Raw genomic sequence first — 18,914 nt, 5'->3', positions numbered from 1 at the left:
GACTCCCAGATCTCCTCCAGCCCCCTGTATCTCCCCAGATCTCCCCAGATCTCCTCACAGCCCCCTGTATCTCCCCAGATCTCCCCAGGTCCCCCCAGATCTCCCCAAGATCTCCCTGTATCTCCCCAGATCTCCCCAGATCTCCCCAGATCTCCCCAGATCTCCCCAGATCTCCCCAGATCTCCCCAAAGGCGGCGGACGACCCCGAGGCGACCGCCGCCTCCTTCCGCCTGGTGCGCGAGCTCGTGCGCGACTGGGTGAAGCACGTCCTCGAGCGCAACGACGAGCAGGCGGACGCTGCTCGATCGGGGCCCACCGCTGCCTCTTAATGAATCGGCTGGCTGAACACTGTGAACCAGGCGGACGCGCTGCTCGTCGGGGCCTACCACTGGCTCTCGTCGTCCTCTTCGCTGCTGTACGAGCCGGCGCTGCACCGGCTGCTGCACGCGATGATGAAGAAGGTCTGGCTGCAGCTGCTCGCCGAGCTGCGCGCGCTCGGCGGCACAGTCGTGTACGCCTCCTTCTACCGCGTGATCCTGGCGACCGACAAGCCGTCGCTCGCCACCGCCAAGGCGAGATGCGGGGTGGTGTGGGGAGATGTGGGGAGACATGCCGTCGCTCGCCACCGCCAAGGCGAGACGCGGGGAGAGGCGGGGAGAGGCGGGGAGAGGCGGGGAGAGGCGGGGAGAGGTGGGGAGAGAGGTGGGGAGAGGCGGGGAGAGGCGGGGAGAGAGGCGGGGAGAGAGGTGGGGAGGGAGGTGGGGAGACGTGCCGTCGCTCGCCACCGCCAAGGCGTACACCGAGTCGATCCTCCACTCGCTCACGGAGCGAGACGTCTTTCGCTTCCTCGGGCTCGAGCCGACGCAGTACTGGTCGTCGCTGCTCTTTCTCGACGCGAAGAACTACTCGGGCGTCCGCCACCTCTCGCCCTCGCAGCTGGGCGAGCAGCTCTTCCGGCAGGCGATCGACGACGCGGCGGAGGCGCGGGACGCGGCGGCGGGCGCGGGCTTGCCCGACGGCGCGGAGGAGGCGCAGGAGGCGGAGGAGGAGGAGGAGGAGGCGGAGGAGGCGGCGGAGGAGGCGGCGGAGGGGGCGGCGGAGGGGGCGGCCGAGGCGCGGCTGGCAGGAGAGCTGGATGGCTACGACGAGATGGCGGGGGGAGGTGAGGAGGCGGAGGCGGAGGCGGAGGCGGAGGCGGCCGGCGCGAGTGTCGCACCGGAGGAAGGGGAGGATGCCGAGGGCGTGGGCGACGGCGCGGCCGCAGAGGAGGGTGGCGGCGTGAGGGAGGGGGCGGTGGACCCGTCGGGCGAGGGCGGGGCGGCGGCCGGCGAGGAGGAGGAGGAGGACGACGACGAGGCCGAGCTGCAGGCGCGGGCGATCGAGGAGGCGCTGCGCGCCGCCGACGGAAGGCAGGGAGAGGAGGCGGAGGCGGGGGGGGAAGAGGGGGGAGAGGGGGCGGAGGGGGCGGGCGGGGAGGCGGGCGCGGAGGCTGGGGCGGAGGGGGGAGGGGAGGAGGAGGAGGAGGAGGGGCACGTCGAGGTCGAGCGCGGCGCCGGCGGACAGTGGGTCCGCAAGGACGCCGCCATGGAGCCGGCCGACGAGGGGGAAGAGGCGCCCGCGCCGCGGAGCGGGCGGCGGAGCTCTCGCCCCGAGGAGCGCTGTCCAGACGTGTCTCTCCTCTCTCACGCCTCAGGCGGAGCTTCCGTCCGCCGACGAGCTCGCCGCGGCCGAGATCGCGGCCAACCGCCCTAGAAGCCGGAAGACGCTTGCTCTTGGGGTGTTCAGTCAGCTCTCGAGGGAGGAGACGTCTTTGGCCGCACTCGGCCGTCTTCGCGCCGTCTTCGCGCCGTATTCGCACCCCTCGTACTCACGCGGCGCTCTGAATACGCTGCACAAGGCCGTCCTCCCGCCCCGAGGCTGGCGTGCTCCCCCCACGCAGGCGAACGGAGACATGGCGACGGCGCGGCCAGCCTCGGAGTGGAACATCGCGGCCTTTCTGCCGCCGCGCATCCAGGCCGAGTTCGAGGAGATCGTGGCAAACATCGTGTGCACTCCGTGGGCAAAGGCTGCGAGGGAGGCGGCGGCGGACGGCTCGGGCCGCACCGCGCCGTCGCTGGAGGAGGCGCGCGCCCCCCCCCTCTCTCCCCACTCTCTCCCCCCTCTCTCGCCGAGGGGGGTGCGCTAGCGACGCCGCGGCTTTCCCCGGTGGAGGAGGAGGCGAGGGTGGCGGGGCGGGGAGGGAGGCCTACGGCGGCGCGAGTAGGTGTCGCGTGAGGCGGTCGCATTCTTCGACGACGCCTTCTCGATGAGCGCGATCGAGAAGGTGGCCGAGGTGCGCACCACGATGTCCTCGGCAGGGGCGGTCGAAGTTCGCCGGCCGGGCGAGGGCGAGCCGACCGACGAGGAGCTCTCCTCCTTCCCGCTCGCGGCGGGCGCGCACTTGCCGATGTCCTCGCCGGCGCTCGAGTTCACAAAGATGGTCACCCACCTCGTCGGCCTCGACCCGCTCCTCGAGGACGGCGTCGTCCGGCTCCGGCGTAACCTGCTCCAGCTCCTCGCCGTGCAGGAGTTCGCACCCGAGGCGCGCTTCGTCAACCCGTGCCGGACCTTCTGTGAACAGCGTCTCTTCACACCTGTTGCTGTGAACAGGCGCGCATCGTCAACCCGTGCCGGACCTTCTGTGAACAGCGTCTCTTCACACCTGTTGCTGTGAACAGGCGCGCTTCGTCAACCCGTGCCGGACCTTCTGTGAACAGCGTCTCTTCACACTTGCTGCTGTGAACAGGCGCGCTTCGTCAACCCGTGCCGGACCTTCTGTGAACAGCGTCTCTTCACACCTGTTGCTGTGAACAGGCGCGCTTCGTCAACCCGTGCCGGACCTTCTGTGAACAGCGTCTCTTCACACCTGTTGCTGTGAACAGGCGCGCTTCGTCAACCCGTGCCGGACCTTCTGTGAACAGCGTCTCTTCACACCTGTTGCTGTGAACAGGCGCGCTTCGTCAACCCGTGCCGGACCTTCTGTGAACAGCGTCTCTTCACACTTGCTGCTGTGAACAGGCGCGCTTCGTCAACCCGTGCCGGACCTTCTGTGAACAGCGTCTCTTCACACCTGCTGCTGTGAACAGGCGCGCTTCGTCAACCCGTGCCGGACCTTCTGTGAACAGCGTCTCTTCACACTTGCTGCTGTGAACAGGCGCGCTTCGTCAACCCGTGCCGGACCTTCTGTGAACAGCGTCTCTTCACACTTGCTGCTGTGAACAGGCGCGCTTCGTCAACCCGTGCCGGACCTTCTGTGAACAGCGTCTCTTCACACTTGTTGCTGTGAACAGGCGCGCTTCGTCAACCCGTGCCGGACCTTCGTGCTGCCCGACGCCGTCTGCTCGCACTGCCACGACGTGCGCGACCTCGACCTCTGCCGCGACGCCACGCCGTCGCGCGAGTGGGCGTGCTCGGTCTGCGGCTCGACGCACGACCCGGAGGTTGTCGAGGCGCGGCTGGTGCAGGTGGTGCAGCAGCGGGCGATGGCCTTCCTGGCGCAGGACCGCGAGTGCCGCAAGTGCCGCACCGTCCAGCGCTCCGAGCTCGAGGCGCCTCGCCCCGAACCCCAACCCCACCCCGAGCCCTAACCGAAGCTCTAACCCCAACCCTACCCCTACCCCTACCCCTAACCCCCACACTGACCTCAACCCTAACCCTGACCCTGACCCCGACCCTAACCCTGACCCTAGGAGCGCTGCCCCACCTGCGCCGGCCGCTTCACGCTGCGCAAGCCGCCCGACGAGCTGCGCGCCACCTTCGACACTTTTGCGTCGATCGCGCACCACTTCGACCTCCCGTACTTGGCCGAGGTATGCGCGACGGAAGTACACGGAGAGTACTTGATTCGCGCATTCAGTGTTTCTTATCCATCATCAGACGTGCGCGTGGCTCTCGGCGAGCGTGTTCGGGAAGTTCAGCAAGGCGGAGGTCGCCAACTGCTTCCAGCGCCGCTAAGCGGCGCGGCGCGCGCCGCCGCCGCTGCGGCCCCCCCTAGAAAGCCGCGCGCCACGCGCACGCCAAGCATGTCCTCTGCGTACACTGATGGTCCCGTCCAGTCGCAGTCGTGACTCGACTCTTTTCCTTTCGCGAGCGGTGGGCTTCTTACGTTCTTTTGTTATTATTGTTATACTTTGTGTGGAGGGTGAGTTGACCAGGGGTTGTGAGCGCTGTGGTCGCCGCAGACGGGCTCCAACTTGTCGGCGGCATGGAGACGTGATGCCTCCATGCGCCCGTCAAGTCGAAATCGACATGCGAGTCGATCTTTGGCCCGCCAGAGGGATATGCGGCGTTTCCATCGGGCGACAAACAGCGCTGCGACCGCGCGAAGTGGCTGTAGATATTCGGAGATAGCCGCGCAGCGGCTATGTAGGTTATCCGACAACGCGAGGAGAGGAACCGACAAACCCAACCCACCGTGAGGGGGGAACTGTGACTCAATCGTCACCTAACTATTACGTTCCGCGCGCGCGCGCCGAACGAGCGTTTGTCGGACCCTCGCGCTTCTAGGCGCCCGAGTCCTGTTCTCGTCTGCGGTGTTGTGTGGTGGTATCGTCGCGATGCTACGCCAGTGGGACACTGGCGAGGCTCTTCGAGCCGACGGTGCCGCTGCAGTCCCACAAGTTCCGCCGCAATACCGCCGCCGCTTTCCGCACATTGCCAGATGGTCTGTGGCCGCCGTAACGCCAGATGCAGTTAGTGCAGTCAGTGCAGGCAACGCTTATACTGACGCGGCGTACAAAAGGGACAAGCCTTTCTGGCCTGGCCTCCCATCAGGCGGGCCACGATCAGACAGTCGTGCACCTTGGCTCTCTCCCAGCCCCGCAACCCGCCGCCGCTCAACAGCTGAGCCGAGGTGGCTGAGAGAGCTGGCTGAGAATGAAGAGCTCACAGTCAGGCGGCTTGCATGCGGAGGGCATGCTGAGCGCATGATGCGAGCGCTGGGCAACAGCGTATTACGCGAGCGTGTCATGGGCAGTAGCCGTCAAGGACAACAGCTTTTGTCATGGGCAACAGCCTGTCAGGGGCAACAGCCTGTCAGGGGCAACAGCTTATATGTCATGGGCAACAGCCTGTCAGGGGCAGCAGCCTGTCAGGGGCAACAGCTTATATGTCATGGGCAACAGCCTGTTAGGGGCAACAGCCTGTCAGGGGCAACAGCTTATATGTCATGGGCAACAGCCTGTCAGGGGCAACAGCCTGTCATGGGCAACAGCTTGTGTGTTGGGCAACAGCCTGTCAGGGGCAACAGCCTGTCATGGGCAACAGCTTATATGTCATGGGCAACAGCCTGTTAGGGGCAACAGCCTGTCATGGGCAACAGCTTATATGTCATGGGCAACAGCCTGTTAGGGGCATTCTCGCCACCGCCGTCCGCGCCACCTCAGCCGCCCTCCCCGGCGCTGCACCGGCGCAGCAGTGCCGTCGGCGCCGCCGCCCGTGCCGCCTCGGCCTCTGCGCCTCCAACCTCGCCGCTTCCGCAGCGGTTCCGCCCTCGGCGCCTCCACCTCTCACCCGCCAGGTCGAACTTCCGCCGACGATGGTGCCACCGCTGCCGCCCCCCCCCCGCTCGAGCCTCGGCCGCCGCACCCCGCCGTCCGCGCCCCGCCGCCACCCCCTCCGTCACGGCACACGCCGGCACCACCGCTACTACCGCTGGCTCCGCCCTAGACGCCGCCGACCGCTCGCAAGAGCGGCGAGCCCGGGGCCGACACCCCTCTGTTAGGTGACGGTCGACGGCTCCTTTCGAGGCTTTGTGGCCTTTTAAGAGAGCACCAGCAGCTTGGGGGGTGCGCGCTGGATGGCCGGCGCGGTGGAGCAGCGGCGCGGAGCCGGGGGTTCGACGTGCGGCCGTCGGTGACGCGACACGCGGCCTCCAGCGGCGATTCGCCGCGGCTCCGGCGGTGCGTGTTTTGTGCGTTTTTGAAGGCCGTGGCCGGGATAGGGCCGGCTAGACCGGCCCTGGTGTGCCCTAGTGTGTTCCCTTACACCCCTGGCCCGGGGACAGTAGCGCGGTGCGCGTCCCGAGGGCGTAGGGGCTCAAAAAACAATTGATTAACTTTTCAGCCACTTAGAGCACACAGTGGTGCGGCAGCTCTTCCGCAAGTCGGTCGTGACGGACTGGGGGCGCAACCCCTTCTGCCGCGGCTCGTACTCGTACGTCGGCGTGGACGCGTCCGGCGCCGAGTACGACTTAGTTAATTAACGACTTAATTAATTAGGCGTGGACGCGTCCGGCGCCGAGTACGACGAGCGCGCGCGGCCGGTCGGCGGGCGGCTCTTCTTCGCGGGCGGGGGGTAGCCGAGAGATGCCGAGCGAGGGAGAGCGCCGCGCGGGCCCCCGCCCGCCGTCGATCAAGGCGAGGCCGAGGGCAGTGGAGGGGCGGCGGGAGGCGGCGGCGAGGCGGACGGCGGCGGCGAGGCTGCGGGCGGCGGCGGCGAGGCGGACGGCGGCGGCGAGGCTGCGGGCTTCGTGCTGCGACTCGTATTAGAGCGGAGCCCTAGAAGCAGAATATGCGCTGGCGAGTTCCAACTAGCGCTCGAGAGGACACGTGTTCAGCTGCATTCGGCCGTACTCCGCGGGGTTCACTGTGCTCGCAGCCCTCGTGTGCTCACGCGGTGCTCCCAGTCCCTCGGCGTCTTCATGGCGTAGTCCCGCCCTTACCTCGGCGTCTTCACGGCGTAGTCCCGCCACGACCGCGGCGTGTTCATGGCGTAGTCCCGCCCTTACCTCGGCGTCTTCACGGCGTAGTCCCGCCACGACCGCGGCGTGTTCATGGCGTAGTCCCGCCCTGACTGCGGTCTGTCCACATGACGTAGGAGCGGCTCGCCGCGAGGCGATCAGGAGATGCAACCTCCGAGCGAGATGCGATCTCCGCGAGCCCTCCCCGCCGACGGGCAAGACGACATGGGAGAGGCGGAGGCGGCAGTTGCGTCCGACGAGGGCCAGGGCGGCGGCGGGGGCGCGGAGGACCGCCTGACCCGGCGGTTGGTTGGCGCGTACGCCGACGCGCTCACTCGCGCCGTCCGGGCCGCGCCGGCGCAGTACTTTTGGTGGCACCGCCGTTGGCTGGCGCGGGGAGGACGAGGAGCACGGGGCCGGTGTGTGAAGAGTGAGGGGTGAAGATTGCATTCGTCTGTTTGCGCGGGCCAACTCTGGGCGCCCTGCTACAGTACGTGAACACTAGACACCTCACAACGTCACGAGGCGGTGTATGGGCCCTACGGCTCTACGTACACTGTATGGGTGGGAGGGACGGAAGTCGCAAGCGAGCCGAGACTCTCTGTGCCCGTGTGCGCGTGCGGTGTGCTTTGCAGCGAAAGGAGCTCTCCGCTCAGACGGTCGGCGTCGCTGACGCTTCCACAATGTCGTCGCCATTCGACGTCTCCGTCATTGAAGAGGAGCCGCGGAGCGTTAAAGCGAGGGCGGTGACTCGGTGCATGCGCGACTGAGCCGTCTGCTTGGTCGCGCCGAGCGCGTTTGCGAGCAGGGCGAGCGACACCTGCCGGTGTGGGCCCGAGTGGCAGCCGACGGCGAGGTCGTGGTACAGCCCGTCGGCGATCAGGTCGCGCGGCGTCACCTCGAAAAAGTGGCCAAAGATGCAGCCGTTGCGGACGGCGTCGTTCTCGTGCGCCATCACGATCGGAAGCTTGGCACGGCGCGCGGCGCGCACCTGCTCTGCGAGCGCCTCGGCGCCACCGCCGGCCCACGTCGCCTTGTTTAGGTAGAGCAGCATGTGGGTCGCCTCGTCGCCGTCACCGCCGCTGTCGCTCGAGCGAGGAAGCGAGGAGAGGCGCGAGGGCGTTTCGTCGGTGATCGAGATGCCGTCAGCCACAGCCGTCACGACCGCATCGGCGAGGTCTCGCGCCCCGGCGTTCAAACTCGAGGCCCAGAGAACCACCGGCTTGGGGAAGGCGAGGTCTCCGGCTCGGAGCTCGCCAGGGATGCACAGGGGCAGCTCGTCCTCGCCCGCGTACTTTGGCATCTTCAGCAGCAGCGCCTCGGCGATGACCTTGAGCGAGACGTGCTGGAAGGCCGCGATCCGATGCCACACCACCATCGGCCAGCCGGCCTCAAAGATGGCGGCCTGCAGCTCCTCAGGGCACTCGGATCGCAGCTTGGCAAGCGTGCCTCCGCCCTTGTCCGGGTCTGCCTCGTGGACGAGCACGAGCGGCTTGCCCATCTCCAGCGCGGCGCGGATCTCTCGCAGGCAATTCGTCGAGCGCAGGTAGCCACGCGACAGGAAGCAGAGCACCACCTGCGAGCGACGAATGTACGCCTCCAGATCTCCGATGTTTTTGAGGTCGTCGATATCGAGAAAGATCTCGCAGCCGGGCAGGAACTGCTGGAGCTCATTCTTGATGACGGCGACGGCGTCCTACAAGGGAGGAAGGGTAGGTCTTCTCCTTGCCCCACCAGTTTTTGTGTGTGGAGACGGCCTGCATGTGTGGTAAAGGCGGTGGGAACAAGGGGGTGGTGAAACCTGCCCCGTGCTCCAGACGTGGCTGAGGAAGAGGTGCCACTCCTGGCCGTCGGCGAGGGTGATGCCGTCGCGCATCGGCTCCCGCTTCGACGAGACGAGCCGCATGGTCTTCGCCCTCGTGGCGCTGACCGCCGACACAATGATGACGATTAGCGAGACGGCGAGCATGACCGCGGTGAGGACGACGACAAAGGTGGTGGCGCTGCGCGAGGTCTGGTAGCCAACGAGCTTGTAGCACATGTCTTCGTACACGGTGCTGTCGCACAGCTGCGGCGGCGGGGAACGGATGGTGTGAGGTTGCGCGGACGTGGGAGAGAGGGACGGCGAGGAAGTGCCAACAGGGGCGCGGACTTGGATGACCACCCCCGACGCGAAGCAGCAGGTGAGTAGCAAGTTGGAGATGCACGCCAGGCAGAGGTCGTCGGAGCGCCGGTAGGGGCGGGCGAGGGCGAGCAGGGTGAGAAACATGGCCGAGACGATGGCGGCGACCACGGTGCGTTGTAGCTTGCGGGAGCCGTAATTCTGGTCGATGAAGAGCACCATTGAGGTGAGGAAGATCTTGCGAAACAGGTCGAGCACCTCCCAGAAGAGGAAGCGGGCAGAGTAGTCCCGCCAGAGGAAGCTCGTCGCACGAGAGAGCGGCGATGCGCGCTGCGCAGCGACGGGCTTGCGGACGCGGAGCAGCAGCGCCAAGAAGCCGAGCGGCACGAGGACGGGCCAGAGGGCGACGAAGACCCAAAAGTACGGCGCGAGCCCGCTCGTCTCGTCGTCCCACGTCGGGCCGTCGTCGCACGTGAGCGACGGGTCGGCGAGCAGAAAGCTGATGCGCTGGCCTGTCGCGTCGTCGTAGCCAAAGGACTCGCACAGCCTCGCGCTGAAGATGGAGCGCGAGACGGAGGGAAGCACGAGGTAGAAGATGAAGATCGCCGAGTAGAGTACGCGGCCAAAGAATTTGCCGTCGAATGCCTGCTTTTGCTTGACGTTGAGGACCGCCGCCACCGCCACAATGGCGAGCGACACCAAGGCGACGGCGGCGTACGGCCAGGTGCCCGCGACGAGCAGCCGCGTGCTCATGGCTCCGATGCAGCGGCCGGGGATGGCGACGCCAAACAAGTCCAGGCTGAACAGCTTGAGCACGTCGAGCCAGCGCGTAAAGTGCTCGTCGAGGCGGACGCCGTAGACGAGGCCGAGGGTGCTGCTCACCTGGTAGAAGCTGACGACGACCTTGAACTTGGGCTGCAGGCCGACCGCGGACTCGATGCGGGCGGCCCGCCTCCGGAGGCGGCGGGAGAAGGGGAGGCGACGGAGCCCAGCATAGGCGGCGGCGAGCACAGCGATGAGGATGACAAAGCCGACAAAGACGCCGGCGGAGCGAGCCGTCGAGGGGCAGGCGACGCAACGCCCCTCGGAAGAGCTAAAGTAGTCCGAGTCCGCGACGCAGACCTCGCAGAGCGGGCCGGTGTGGCCCGCGATGCAGTAGGGGTCGTCATCTCCGTCGGCGAGGCGGCGGCGGCGGGAGGGCTGGCCGGAGCCACCAGAGCACGTCTCTGAGTCACAGCGGTGGAGCTCCGAGGTGGCGTCGGAGGCGCGCCAGTAGCCGACGTCCACGCCGAGGGTCTGGAGGGCGGTGCCGGCGTTGCAGTTGGCGTTGGGCGGGCACGCCTTGCAATGCTTGGTCGGGTTCTCAAAGATGTCGTCCGGGTCGGCGCTCGCGTCCCGCAGGTAGAAGCCCTCCTTGCAGATGGAGCAAGTGACGTCGCCGCTGCCGCTACCGAGGGGATAGGGGCAGAGAGTGCACTGCAAGAGTCCCTCGCTCGCCGCGTAGGTGCCCGCTTCGCACTCCTCGCAAGCGGTGCGGGAGGCAGCAAACTTGCCTTTCGGGCACAGCACGCAAGCAGGCATGTTGGCCGAGGGGGCGATGCTGCCTGGAGCGCACGGCGTCTGCTGCGTGGCGCCCGTGGTGGCGAAGTGCCCCGGATCGGCGTCGGTGCACTCGCTCGCGGCGGTCGCGCCCTGGTAGGAGCCCTCGACGCACAGCTCGCAGACCTCGTTGCGCGTGCCGCTGGCGAAGCTGCCCTCCCCACACGCCGTCTGCTCGGTGGAGCCGCGGGCGGCGATGTGGCCCGGATCGGCGGGCATGCACTGCGAGGCGGCCGACAGGTCCGTCCTGTCCGAGTAGGATCCGCCCTCGCACGGCAGCGGCCTCAACGCGCCCGGCTCGCAGTAGCTGCCCTTCTCGCACGCGAGGCAGCCCGTCGCGCCCGTGTCGTTCTGATAGGTCCCGCCCGCGCAAGATTGGCACTCCGAAAGGCCGCCCGTGGCAGCGTAGCTGCCCTTGGCGCACGGCGTCTGCTCGGTGGAGCCCGTGGTGGCGAAGTGGCCCGGCGAGGCGTCGGTGCACTCGCTCGCATCGGTGAGATCCGTCTTGTCCGAGTAGGTACCCGAGTCACAAGGCAGCGGCGCCGACGCGCCCTTGGCGCAGTAGCGTCCCTTCTCGCAGTCACGGCAGGACGTCGCGCCCGTGTCGTTCTGATAACGGCCCGCAGGGCAGTCCTTGCACTCACTCAGCCCGGGCTCGCCGCCGAAAGTCCCAGCACGGCAGCTCGCGCACGTCTCACTGCTGACTGCGCCGGGGGTCGGGCTAGAGGTTCCGGGGGGGCACTGCTGACAGGCGTCGGGTGAGCCGCTGCCCGTCTTCTCGTTGTAGCTCCCCGCTAGGCAGGGCGTGAAGCCGCCGCCGCAGTCCTTGGTGGTATCGCAGTACCCACCCGCGGCACACGAGTCGCACGACGTCTGGCCACGCTCCGGCTGGAACTCGCCACCAGGGCACTGCACGCACGCAGCCTGGCCAGTGAGGTTCTGGTACTCTCCTGCGGCGCAGTCGAGGGGCTGCACGGTGCCTGCATTTGGGCAGAAGCTTCCCGCGGGGCAGTCGGTGCAGCCGGTGGCGTTGAGCTGATCGGCGAACGTGCCAGGAGGACACGGGTCGCAGGGTTGGACTGCGCCGGCTGTGGACTGGCTCCTCCCCGGAGAGCAAGGGATGCACGACTCGGCACTGGCTGCGCCCATCATGGGCATGTAGAAACCCGGCGCACACGGGAGCGGTTCCGCCGTGCCCTTGGGACAAAAGTAGCCTTTGTGACACGCACCTTCACAGGAGGAGTTGGTGAGGCCGCTCCTGTTCCCGAAGTAGCCAGCGGAGCAAGGGTAGCACTCGGGGGCGCTGAAGTCGCCCTCAAAAGCGCCCTGGCTCGGCATCCAGCTGCCCACGCGGCAGTCCCAGTCTATCTGCGAGTAGATGCTCTGTATCGTGATACCGTTGTTGCCGGTGAAGGAGGCGCCGTTGATCGAGGAGCGTTGGTCGAGGACTCGCAGGTACAGCACCGAGCCTGATCCGTTCGCTTTGTTGTCGATGCAGGCGACACCCGCGAAGGAGAGGGAATCGCTGCCCCACGCGTGGACGACGCCGCCGTCCTGCGGTTGCGAGGAGAGAGCGGGGTGAGGCAACCGTGGCCCTCCTGATCTCTCGCCCCCCTGCCGTGCGGCGCTGCTGGAGTGCGGCTAGCGCTACACGGCGCACATAGCCAGCAGAGCAGTCGCTCACGGTCGAGCCGATTATCGAGACCGCACCGCTGGAAGACGCCCAGACGACGCCGCCGTCCTGCGGTTGCGAGGAGAGAGCGGGGTGAGGCAACCGTGGCCCTCCTGATCTCTCGCCCCCCTGCCGTGCGGCGCTGCTGGAGTGCGGCTAGCGCTACACGGCGCACATAGCCAGCAGAGCAGTCGCTCACGGTCGAGCCGATTATCGAGACCGCACCGCTGGAAGACGCCCAGACGACGCCGCCGTCCTGCGGTTGCGAGGAGAGAGCGGGGTGAGGCAACCGTGGCCCTCTCTATCTCTCGCCCGGCTGCCATGTGGCGCTGCAGGAGTGTGGCTAGCTCTACACGGCGCACATAGCCAGCAGAGCAGTCGCTCACAGTCGAGCCGGTTATCGAGACCGCACCGCTTTCAACCGCGGCGACGACGCCGCCGTGCTGCGGTTGCGAGGAGGGAGCGGGGTGTGAGGCAGCCGTGGCCCTCTCTATCTCTCGCCCCGCTGCCGTGCGGCGCTGCTGGAGGCGGCTACGAGTAGCTCTCCGCGGCGCACATTAGCAGAGCAATCCCTCACATCCGAATCGATGAGCTCAACGTCGTTCCTCGCGTACACAACGCCGCCGTCCTGCGGTTGCGAGGAGAGAGCGGGGTGAGGCAGCCATGGCCCTCTCTACCTCTCCCGCTGCCTTGCAGCGCTGCTGGAGTGCGGCTAGCTCTACGCGGCGCACATTGCCAGCAGAGCAGCCCGACACGGTCGACTCGATGATCGAGACCGCACTGCTGCCACCCGCGGAGACGACGCCGCCGTCCTGCGGTTGCAAGGAGAGAGCGGGGTGAGGCAGCCATCTCTCGCCCCGCTGCCTTGCGGCGCTGCTGGAGTGCGGCTAGCTCTACGCGGCGCACCCTGCCAGCATAGCAGCCGGTCACGTTCGAGCCAATGATCGAGGCCGCATTGCCGCCACCCGAAAAGACGCCGCCGTCCTGCGGTTGCAAGGAGAGAGCGGGGTGAGGCAGCCATGGCCCTCTCTATCTCTCTCCCCGCTGCCTTGCGGCGCTGCTGGAGTGCGGCTAGCTCTACGCGGCGCACCCTGCCAGCATAGCAGCCCGACACGTTCGACTCGATTATCGAGACCGCACCGCTGCCACCCGAGACGACACCGCCGTACTACGGTTGCGAGGAGAGAGCGGGGTGAGGCCAGCCGTGGCCCTCTCCATCTCTCGCCCCGCTGCTGTGCGGCACTGCAGGAGTGCGGCTAGCTCTACGTGGCGCACATAGCCAGCAGAGCAGCCCGACACGGCCGAGCCGATTATCGAGACCGCACCGCTGTCGTGCGCGTAGACGACGCCGCCGTGCTGCGGTTGCGAGGAGAGAGCGGGGTGAGGCAGCCGTGGCCCTCTATCTCTCGCCCCGCTGCTGTGCGGCACTGCAGGGAGTGCGGCTAGCTCTACGCGGCGCACCTCGGCATAGCAGCTCGTCACCTTCGAGCCGATTATCGAGACCGCACCGCTGTAAGTCGCCCTGACGACGCCGCCCTCCTGCGGTTGCGAGGAGAGAGCGGGGTGAGGCAGTCGTGGCCCTCTACACTTCTCGCCCCGCTGTCGTGCGGCGCTGTAGGGCGGACAGCTAGCTCTACGTGGCGCACATCAGCAGAGCAGTCGCTCACGTTCGAGCCGATTATCGAGACCGCACCGCTGTTATCCGCGTAGACGACGCCGCCGTACGCGTCGTACTGTGGTTGCGAGGAGAGAGCGGGGTGAGGCAGCCGTGGCCCTCTCTATCCCTCGCCCTGCTGCCGTGCGGCGCTGCAGGGAAGCGGCTAGCTCTACGCGGCGCACCCCGCTAGCCCTGCAGTCCCTCACATCCGAGCCGATTATCGAGACCGCACCGCTGTTATCCGCGTAGACGACGCCGCCCTCCTGCGGTTGCGAGGAGAGAGCGGGGTTAGGCAGCCGTGGCCCTCGCTATCTCTCGCCCCGCTGCCGTACGGCGCTGCAGGAGTGCGGCTAGCTCTACGCGGCGCACATAGCCAGCAGAGCAGTCAGTCACTTTCGAGCCGCTTATCGAGACCGCACCGCTGGAAGACGCGTAGACGACTCCGCCGCGCTGCGGTTGCGAGGAGGGAGCGGGGTGAGGCAGCCGTGGTCCTCTCTATCTCTCGCCTCGCTGCCGTGCGGCGCTGCTGGAGTGCGGCTAGCTCTACGCGGCGCACCCCGTACGAGCCAGTAGCCCTGCAGTCCGTGATCGTCGAATCGATGATCTCGACGTCGCCTGCGTGGCTCGCGTGCACAACGCCGCCGTTACCCGCCCTCCCGTTGACGAGGTTCAGCCCTCGCAGGGTGAGGCTGCAGCCGCCCTCGAGGAGAAAGAGCCCGGTCTGTTCCTGGCCGTCGAGCGTCGCGCCCTCGCCGCTGCTCGTGACGGTCACCTTGATGGTGGAGGCGCAGCTGATCTGGCTGCCCAGCTTGAAGGTTGCCCTGGGCGGCAGGTAGATTGAGACGTCGGCTTGCGAATCAGCAGCCTCCGTGATCAGGGAGCGGAGCTCGGCCTCGCTCGCCGCGGCGACAAAGTCCGGGGAGAGCGGCGGCAGAGGCGGGGGCGGCGACAGAGGCGGCAGCGGCGGTGGCGGCGGGGTCAGCGGCGGCGCAGAGGGCGGAGGCGGGACGGACGGCGGCGTAGAGGGCGGAGGCGGCAAGGACGGCGGCGACGGTGGCGGCGACGGAGGCGTTAACTGCGAGAAGGAGACGTCGTCCAGCGCCATGTCCGACCTGAAGCCCGACCCCGTCTCACCGTTGAAGCGCACCTTCGTCGTCGAGGCGGGTAGTATCACCGCCGCTTCGAGCCAGCTATTGCCCTGGTCGCCGGTCCTGCTCCAGAGCGTCGACCATCCCGTCTCGGTGCCGTTGGCCTCGATGGAGAGGGTGCCCATGGTGGAGCCAGTACTGTCGTACATGTGGTAGAAGAAGGAGAGGGTGCCGGCCTGCTGGAGCGAGAACAGCGGGCTCTCGAGCTGGTGCAGCTTATCGTTGCCGCCATAAGACGCCTCGGTGTAGAGGTAGTAGCCCGAGCCGGTGGTGTGGCCGCCGCTCGGGCCTGTGCCTCCTGATGGAGTGCCGCCGCTCATGCGGGTCCAAGAGAACCCGTCCGGCGCGGTGTCGATCCAGGCGCAAGTGTCGACCTCGAAATCGCAGCTTACCATGTCGGGTAGAAGAGGCGGCGGAGAGGGCGGCTGAGGCGGCAGGATGGGTGGCGACAGCGGAGAGGGCGGCGGCGGCGGAGGTTTGGGCGGGTGCGCCGGAGAGGGCGGAGGCAACGAAGGCGACGGAGACGGAGAGGGCGGCGGCGGAGAGGGCGGCGGCGGCAGGGACGGCGGCGATGGCGGCGGCGGCGGCGAAAGCGGCGGTGGCGGAGACAGAGGCGGGGACAGAGGCGGGGACAGAGGCGGGAACGGCGGCGACGGAGGCGGCGGTGGTGACGGCGGCGGCGGAGAGGGCGGCGGCGGCGAGGGCGGCGGTGGCAGGAAAGGTGGCAACGGCGGCGGCGGCGAAGGCGGTGGCGGCGGAGAGAGAGGCGGGGACAGAGGCGGGGACAGAGGCGGCGGGGGCGGGGGCGGGGACAGAGGCGGCGGAAGCGGCGGAAGCGACGGAATCGGCGGAAGCGGCGGGAAAGGCGTGACATTCCACTCGAGTACAAAGTCGCCGCTGCCGGACGAGTATGCGTCCACGATGAAGTACGCCGTCTGAGTCGAGCCCTGAGTGTTGATCCACGAGTGCTGCAAGGTGTCTGGGTCGTCGGTGCATGCGACGGAATGGTCGCCTGGGCAGCTCCCGCCCCATCGCGTCTCGTGCCTCGAGTCGTACGTGGTGGACGTCATTCCGATGGTGAGCTCACCTCCTGCCCGCACCTCGACGTAGAAGATCTTCTCGTTGCCGGAGCCGCCGCAGGATGTGCGATACGTGTTCAGAGCGCCGACGGTGCTTGATGACAGCGGAGAGGTTTGAGTGGATAGGTCCAGCGCCGTGTCGCAAGAAGACGGAGACGCGCCCACTCTACCGACGAGCAACGCGGCGGCGGCCACGCGGACTTGTGCGGCGGATGGCTCGAGCGAGGCGATTCCGCCGAGCCGCAAGGCTACCGCGCCGAATAGGCCCGTCTCGACCAGTCTCTGGGCCTTCCCAGCAGCGTCGGCGGGACACGACTCGGGCACGATGCTGTTGACGGGAAGGAGACCCGACATGGCGCCACGCACCCGAGTATACCTAGCGGTCGAGGCCTCGTAGGTCACGCCGCACATGCCGACCATTGCGACAAAGAAGAAGAAGAAGAAGAAGAAGAAGAAGATCGGAGTGCGGCAAACACCAGCGGTGCTGCCAGTCAGTGCCATGCCCTCGTTCTCGTTGGCGCGCCTCGAGCGCTTCTGGCCGTCGTCCTTGTCGGGGCCGGTCTTGCTGGCCGAGGAGCCTCTCCACTTCAGCGCCATGACAGAGAAGCCCAAGCACCCCATGAGGGCACCCACGAGGAGGGGCCAGGGAGAGCTGCCGGCCGTGTCCATCTCGGCGGTGAAGATGTCGGCCTGTGGAAAGGCAGGCGCGGGCGACAGTCCGCCAGGCACGCTGCGAAGAGGCGCGAGGAGTGATAGAAGCGAGTGGCTTGGCAGGGCACGCAGGGGAGGCCGTGCGGCAGGCAGGGGCAGGGGGGAGACGGGCTGGCGATGCGGTGCTCGGATCGCCTGGTCCGCCCCCTCCTCCTCGCCCTGCTCGACCTCGAGCGTGAAGGAGTCGGCACAAATGCAGGAGGCGCAGCGTGGCCGCGAGCCGGCGAAGTCACTTGAAATGGAGAAGAGCTCCTCCAGCGACGCCTCGCTGCGCTGATCCTCCGCCACCTCGGTCTTTGGCGGAACCGGCAGATGCATCGGCACCGCCTCAGTCTCGGACAACCGGGCCGCGATGGGCAGCGACGCCTGGGCCTTGCCAGAAGCGGCCCAGCAGCCTGGTGGCTCCTCGGACTCGAGCGAAAATCGCCGTTCCGCCGTGGCGGGGTGGCGGGTGCGCACCTGGAGGGGCCAAAGGAGCGAGTGTTGATGCAGGGCAGACAGGGCAGGCAGACCGGGCAGCGGCTGCGGGTGGGCATAGCCAGAGGGGTGACGGTGTGGCAGCCGATGCAGCGGCGTGGGGAGTGCAGTGCGGGTCGCCAAGCGCCTGCTCCGCCCGCTCCAGCTCGCCCTCCCCGACCTCGAGCAGCGAGGAGTTGGCGCAGGCAAGGAAGGCGCAGGCGCGCTGCCAGTCGGCGCACCCGCTTGAGACGGAGAAGCGATCGGACTCGACCGCGTTCGAGTCGGAGATCCTGGTGGAGCGGAGCGGTGCAGGACACGCAAACTCCCCCAGCGCGGCCGTCAGGCGCGCATCGACGGCCCGGTCGCTCTGGAGGAAGAGGAGGTGCTGGGGCGCTGCCGCTCGCCCGCCGTCCGTCGGCTTGGTCGTTGGCGGGCCGCTCGGGGCGCGGAGGCCGATGGACGCCTCAAGAATCGTGAGAGGGGCGGACGCCGCATCCGGCGGCGCCTCGGTCTTTACAGAATCCTTGGTTGGGACTCGAGAAGTGTCCGCGACTGTGTCGTTCGCTCGCGACCCGCCGCCGGCTTGCATGCAAGGTCCGGGAGGAGGATGGCCGCCGACGCGGACTGTTGGGCTTGAGATGCTCTGGCGCGCGGTCGCCGCGGCGAGGATGCTCGTGAAGGTGCAGAACATGAATCGCGGCTGCAAACCCGGCTGCAAACCAGGCGGGTGCGGCATTGTGGGTCGACTGCTCGCTGTGAAGACACAGGTTTTTCAGTGCATGTACGTACTTTTAGCTTACATGTACGGTAGCTCTTAGGGGAACCGAGCCCGACTGTTGTTCATCTTTCTACATACATACATACAGGGGAAGGGGGGAGAGGCTGCGAAGGGCGAGGGGGGGTGGAAGGGGGTGGGCCGCGTGCAAGCCCCGCAGAGGTGCGGGCGCGGTACAGCCAGACGCCGATCCACTGCAGGACGTCGTCGCGAGTCACCGCCCAGTTCTTGTAGCCGGAGATGCCATCGACATGCTTGGCCTTCCCGATTGCGTCCATCTCGGCCGCCAGCGCATCGATGAACTCCATCGGCAGCATCTCCTTGGCAAACTCGAAGATGCCCTTGCCCTCGTAGCCAAACGTGAGACGTGGGGATGACTCTGCTTCTTGCCCAAGGCTCTTTACGCGCTGCGAGATCGCGTACTTGTCGTCGCGCTCCCACCCGACTGTGTCCTCGTGAGGAACGTCGCCGTCGTCGTGCTCCTCCTCCAGCTCGTACTCGGGGTCTGACTCGCCGTCGCCGTCATCAGCCGCCGCATTGCGGCCGCCGCCGGGCGCAGCAGCCGGTGCTGCTGCGCCCGAGGGGCGCCTCCTGGCGCCAGCAGGAGCGCCAGCCGGCGCCGCAGCCGCAGCCGGTGCCGCAGCCGGAGCGCGTGCTGGTGGCTGGTAGCCGGGCTGCACCATCGCAGCAAAGTGATCCATCGCCGCATTGGCGCCGCTCGGGCCGGCGGCGCCGCCGGCCAGATGAGGCATCATCATCGGCTGCGGCAGCCCGAAGGGCGCGGCCGCCGGTTGAGCCGCCATCCCTTCCTCTGCCTGCGCTGGGGCCTTGGCCGGCCTCTTCCTCTTTGACATCTGTCAACGCCGGCGACCAATCGCAGAAGTTGATGCAGGCCGCAAGTTGTGACTGGTCCACTGCGTGCATGCAAAGATGGTGACGACGCGGTCGGGCAAGTCGACGGACAAGCCTCATCA

General features: G+C 67.6%; 2 protein-coding genes across 2 annotated transcripts in view; one reads left to right on the top strand and one right to left on the bottom strand.

Annotated features, from left to right (window-relative positions):
• The window catches only part of POLE1 (DNA polymerase epsilon catalytic subunit A/1), a gene marked incomplete at both ends in the record, with an annotated part of 23,516 nt that extends 17,713 nt beyond the window's left edge, over positions 1–5,803 (top strand). Inside the window, 16 exons of the mRNA XM_005758945.1 lie at positions 79–88; positions 192–233; positions 360–587; positions 793–1,566; positions 1,694–1,777; positions 1,940–2,176; positions 2,264–2,598; positions 2,650–2,680; positions 2,718–2,777; positions 2,854–2,884; positions 2,922–2,938; positions 2,990–3,049; positions 3,126–3,185; positions 3,330–3,566; positions 3,729–3,848; positions 5,762–5,803. Coding sequence (XP_005759002.1) covers positions 79–88; positions 192–233; positions 360–587; positions 793–1,566; positions 1,694–1,777; positions 1,940–2,176; positions 2,264–2,598; positions 2,650–2,680; positions 2,718–2,777; positions 2,854–2,884; positions 2,922–2,938; positions 2,990–3,049; positions 3,126–3,185; positions 3,330–3,566; positions 3,729–3,848; positions 5,762–5,803 — 2,368 coding nt within the window. The remainder of the gene's footprint in view (positions 1–78; positions 89–191; positions 234–359; positions 588–792; positions 1,567–1,693; positions 1,778–1,939; positions 2,177–2,263; positions 2,599–2,649; positions 2,681–2,717; positions 2,778–2,853; positions 2,885–2,921; positions 2,939–2,989; positions 3,050–3,125; positions 3,186–3,329; positions 3,567–3,728; positions 3,849–5,761) is intronic.
• A 1,567-nt stretch (positions 5,804–7,370) lies between these two features.
• EMIHUDRAFT_106804 (hypothetical protein) lies at positions 7,371–18,743 on the bottom strand (the record flags this gene model as incomplete). The annotated part of the gene is made up of 19 exons (XM_005758944.1): positions 7,371–8,414; positions 8,520–8,786; positions 8,871–9,792; positions 11,899–11,993; positions 12,100–12,180; positions 12,287–12,367; positions 12,474–12,554; positions 12,668–12,739; positions 12,843–12,923; positions 13,018–13,095; positions 13,202–13,279; positions 13,387–13,467; positions 13,573–13,650; positions 13,758–13,844; positions 13,975–14,031; positions 14,541–15,341; positions 15,789–17,165; positions 17,344–17,688; positions 18,159–18,743. 19 exons carry the CDS (start codon positions 18,741–18,743, stop codon positions 7,371–7,373), a joined length of 6,291 nt encoding a protein of 2,096 aa, XP_005759001.1.
• Positions 18,744–18,914: the final 171 nt, after the last annotated feature.

This window comes from Emiliania huxleyi, assembly GCF_000372725.1.
Source record: "Emiliania huxleyi CCMP1516 unplaced genomic scaffold EMIHUscaffold_83, whole genome shotgun sequence".
Classification (NCBI taxonomy): Eukaryota; Haptophyta; order Isochrysidales; family Noelaerhabdaceae; genus Emiliania; species Emiliania huxleyi.
This window is presented reverse-complemented; position numbering and strand designations above follow the sequence as displayed.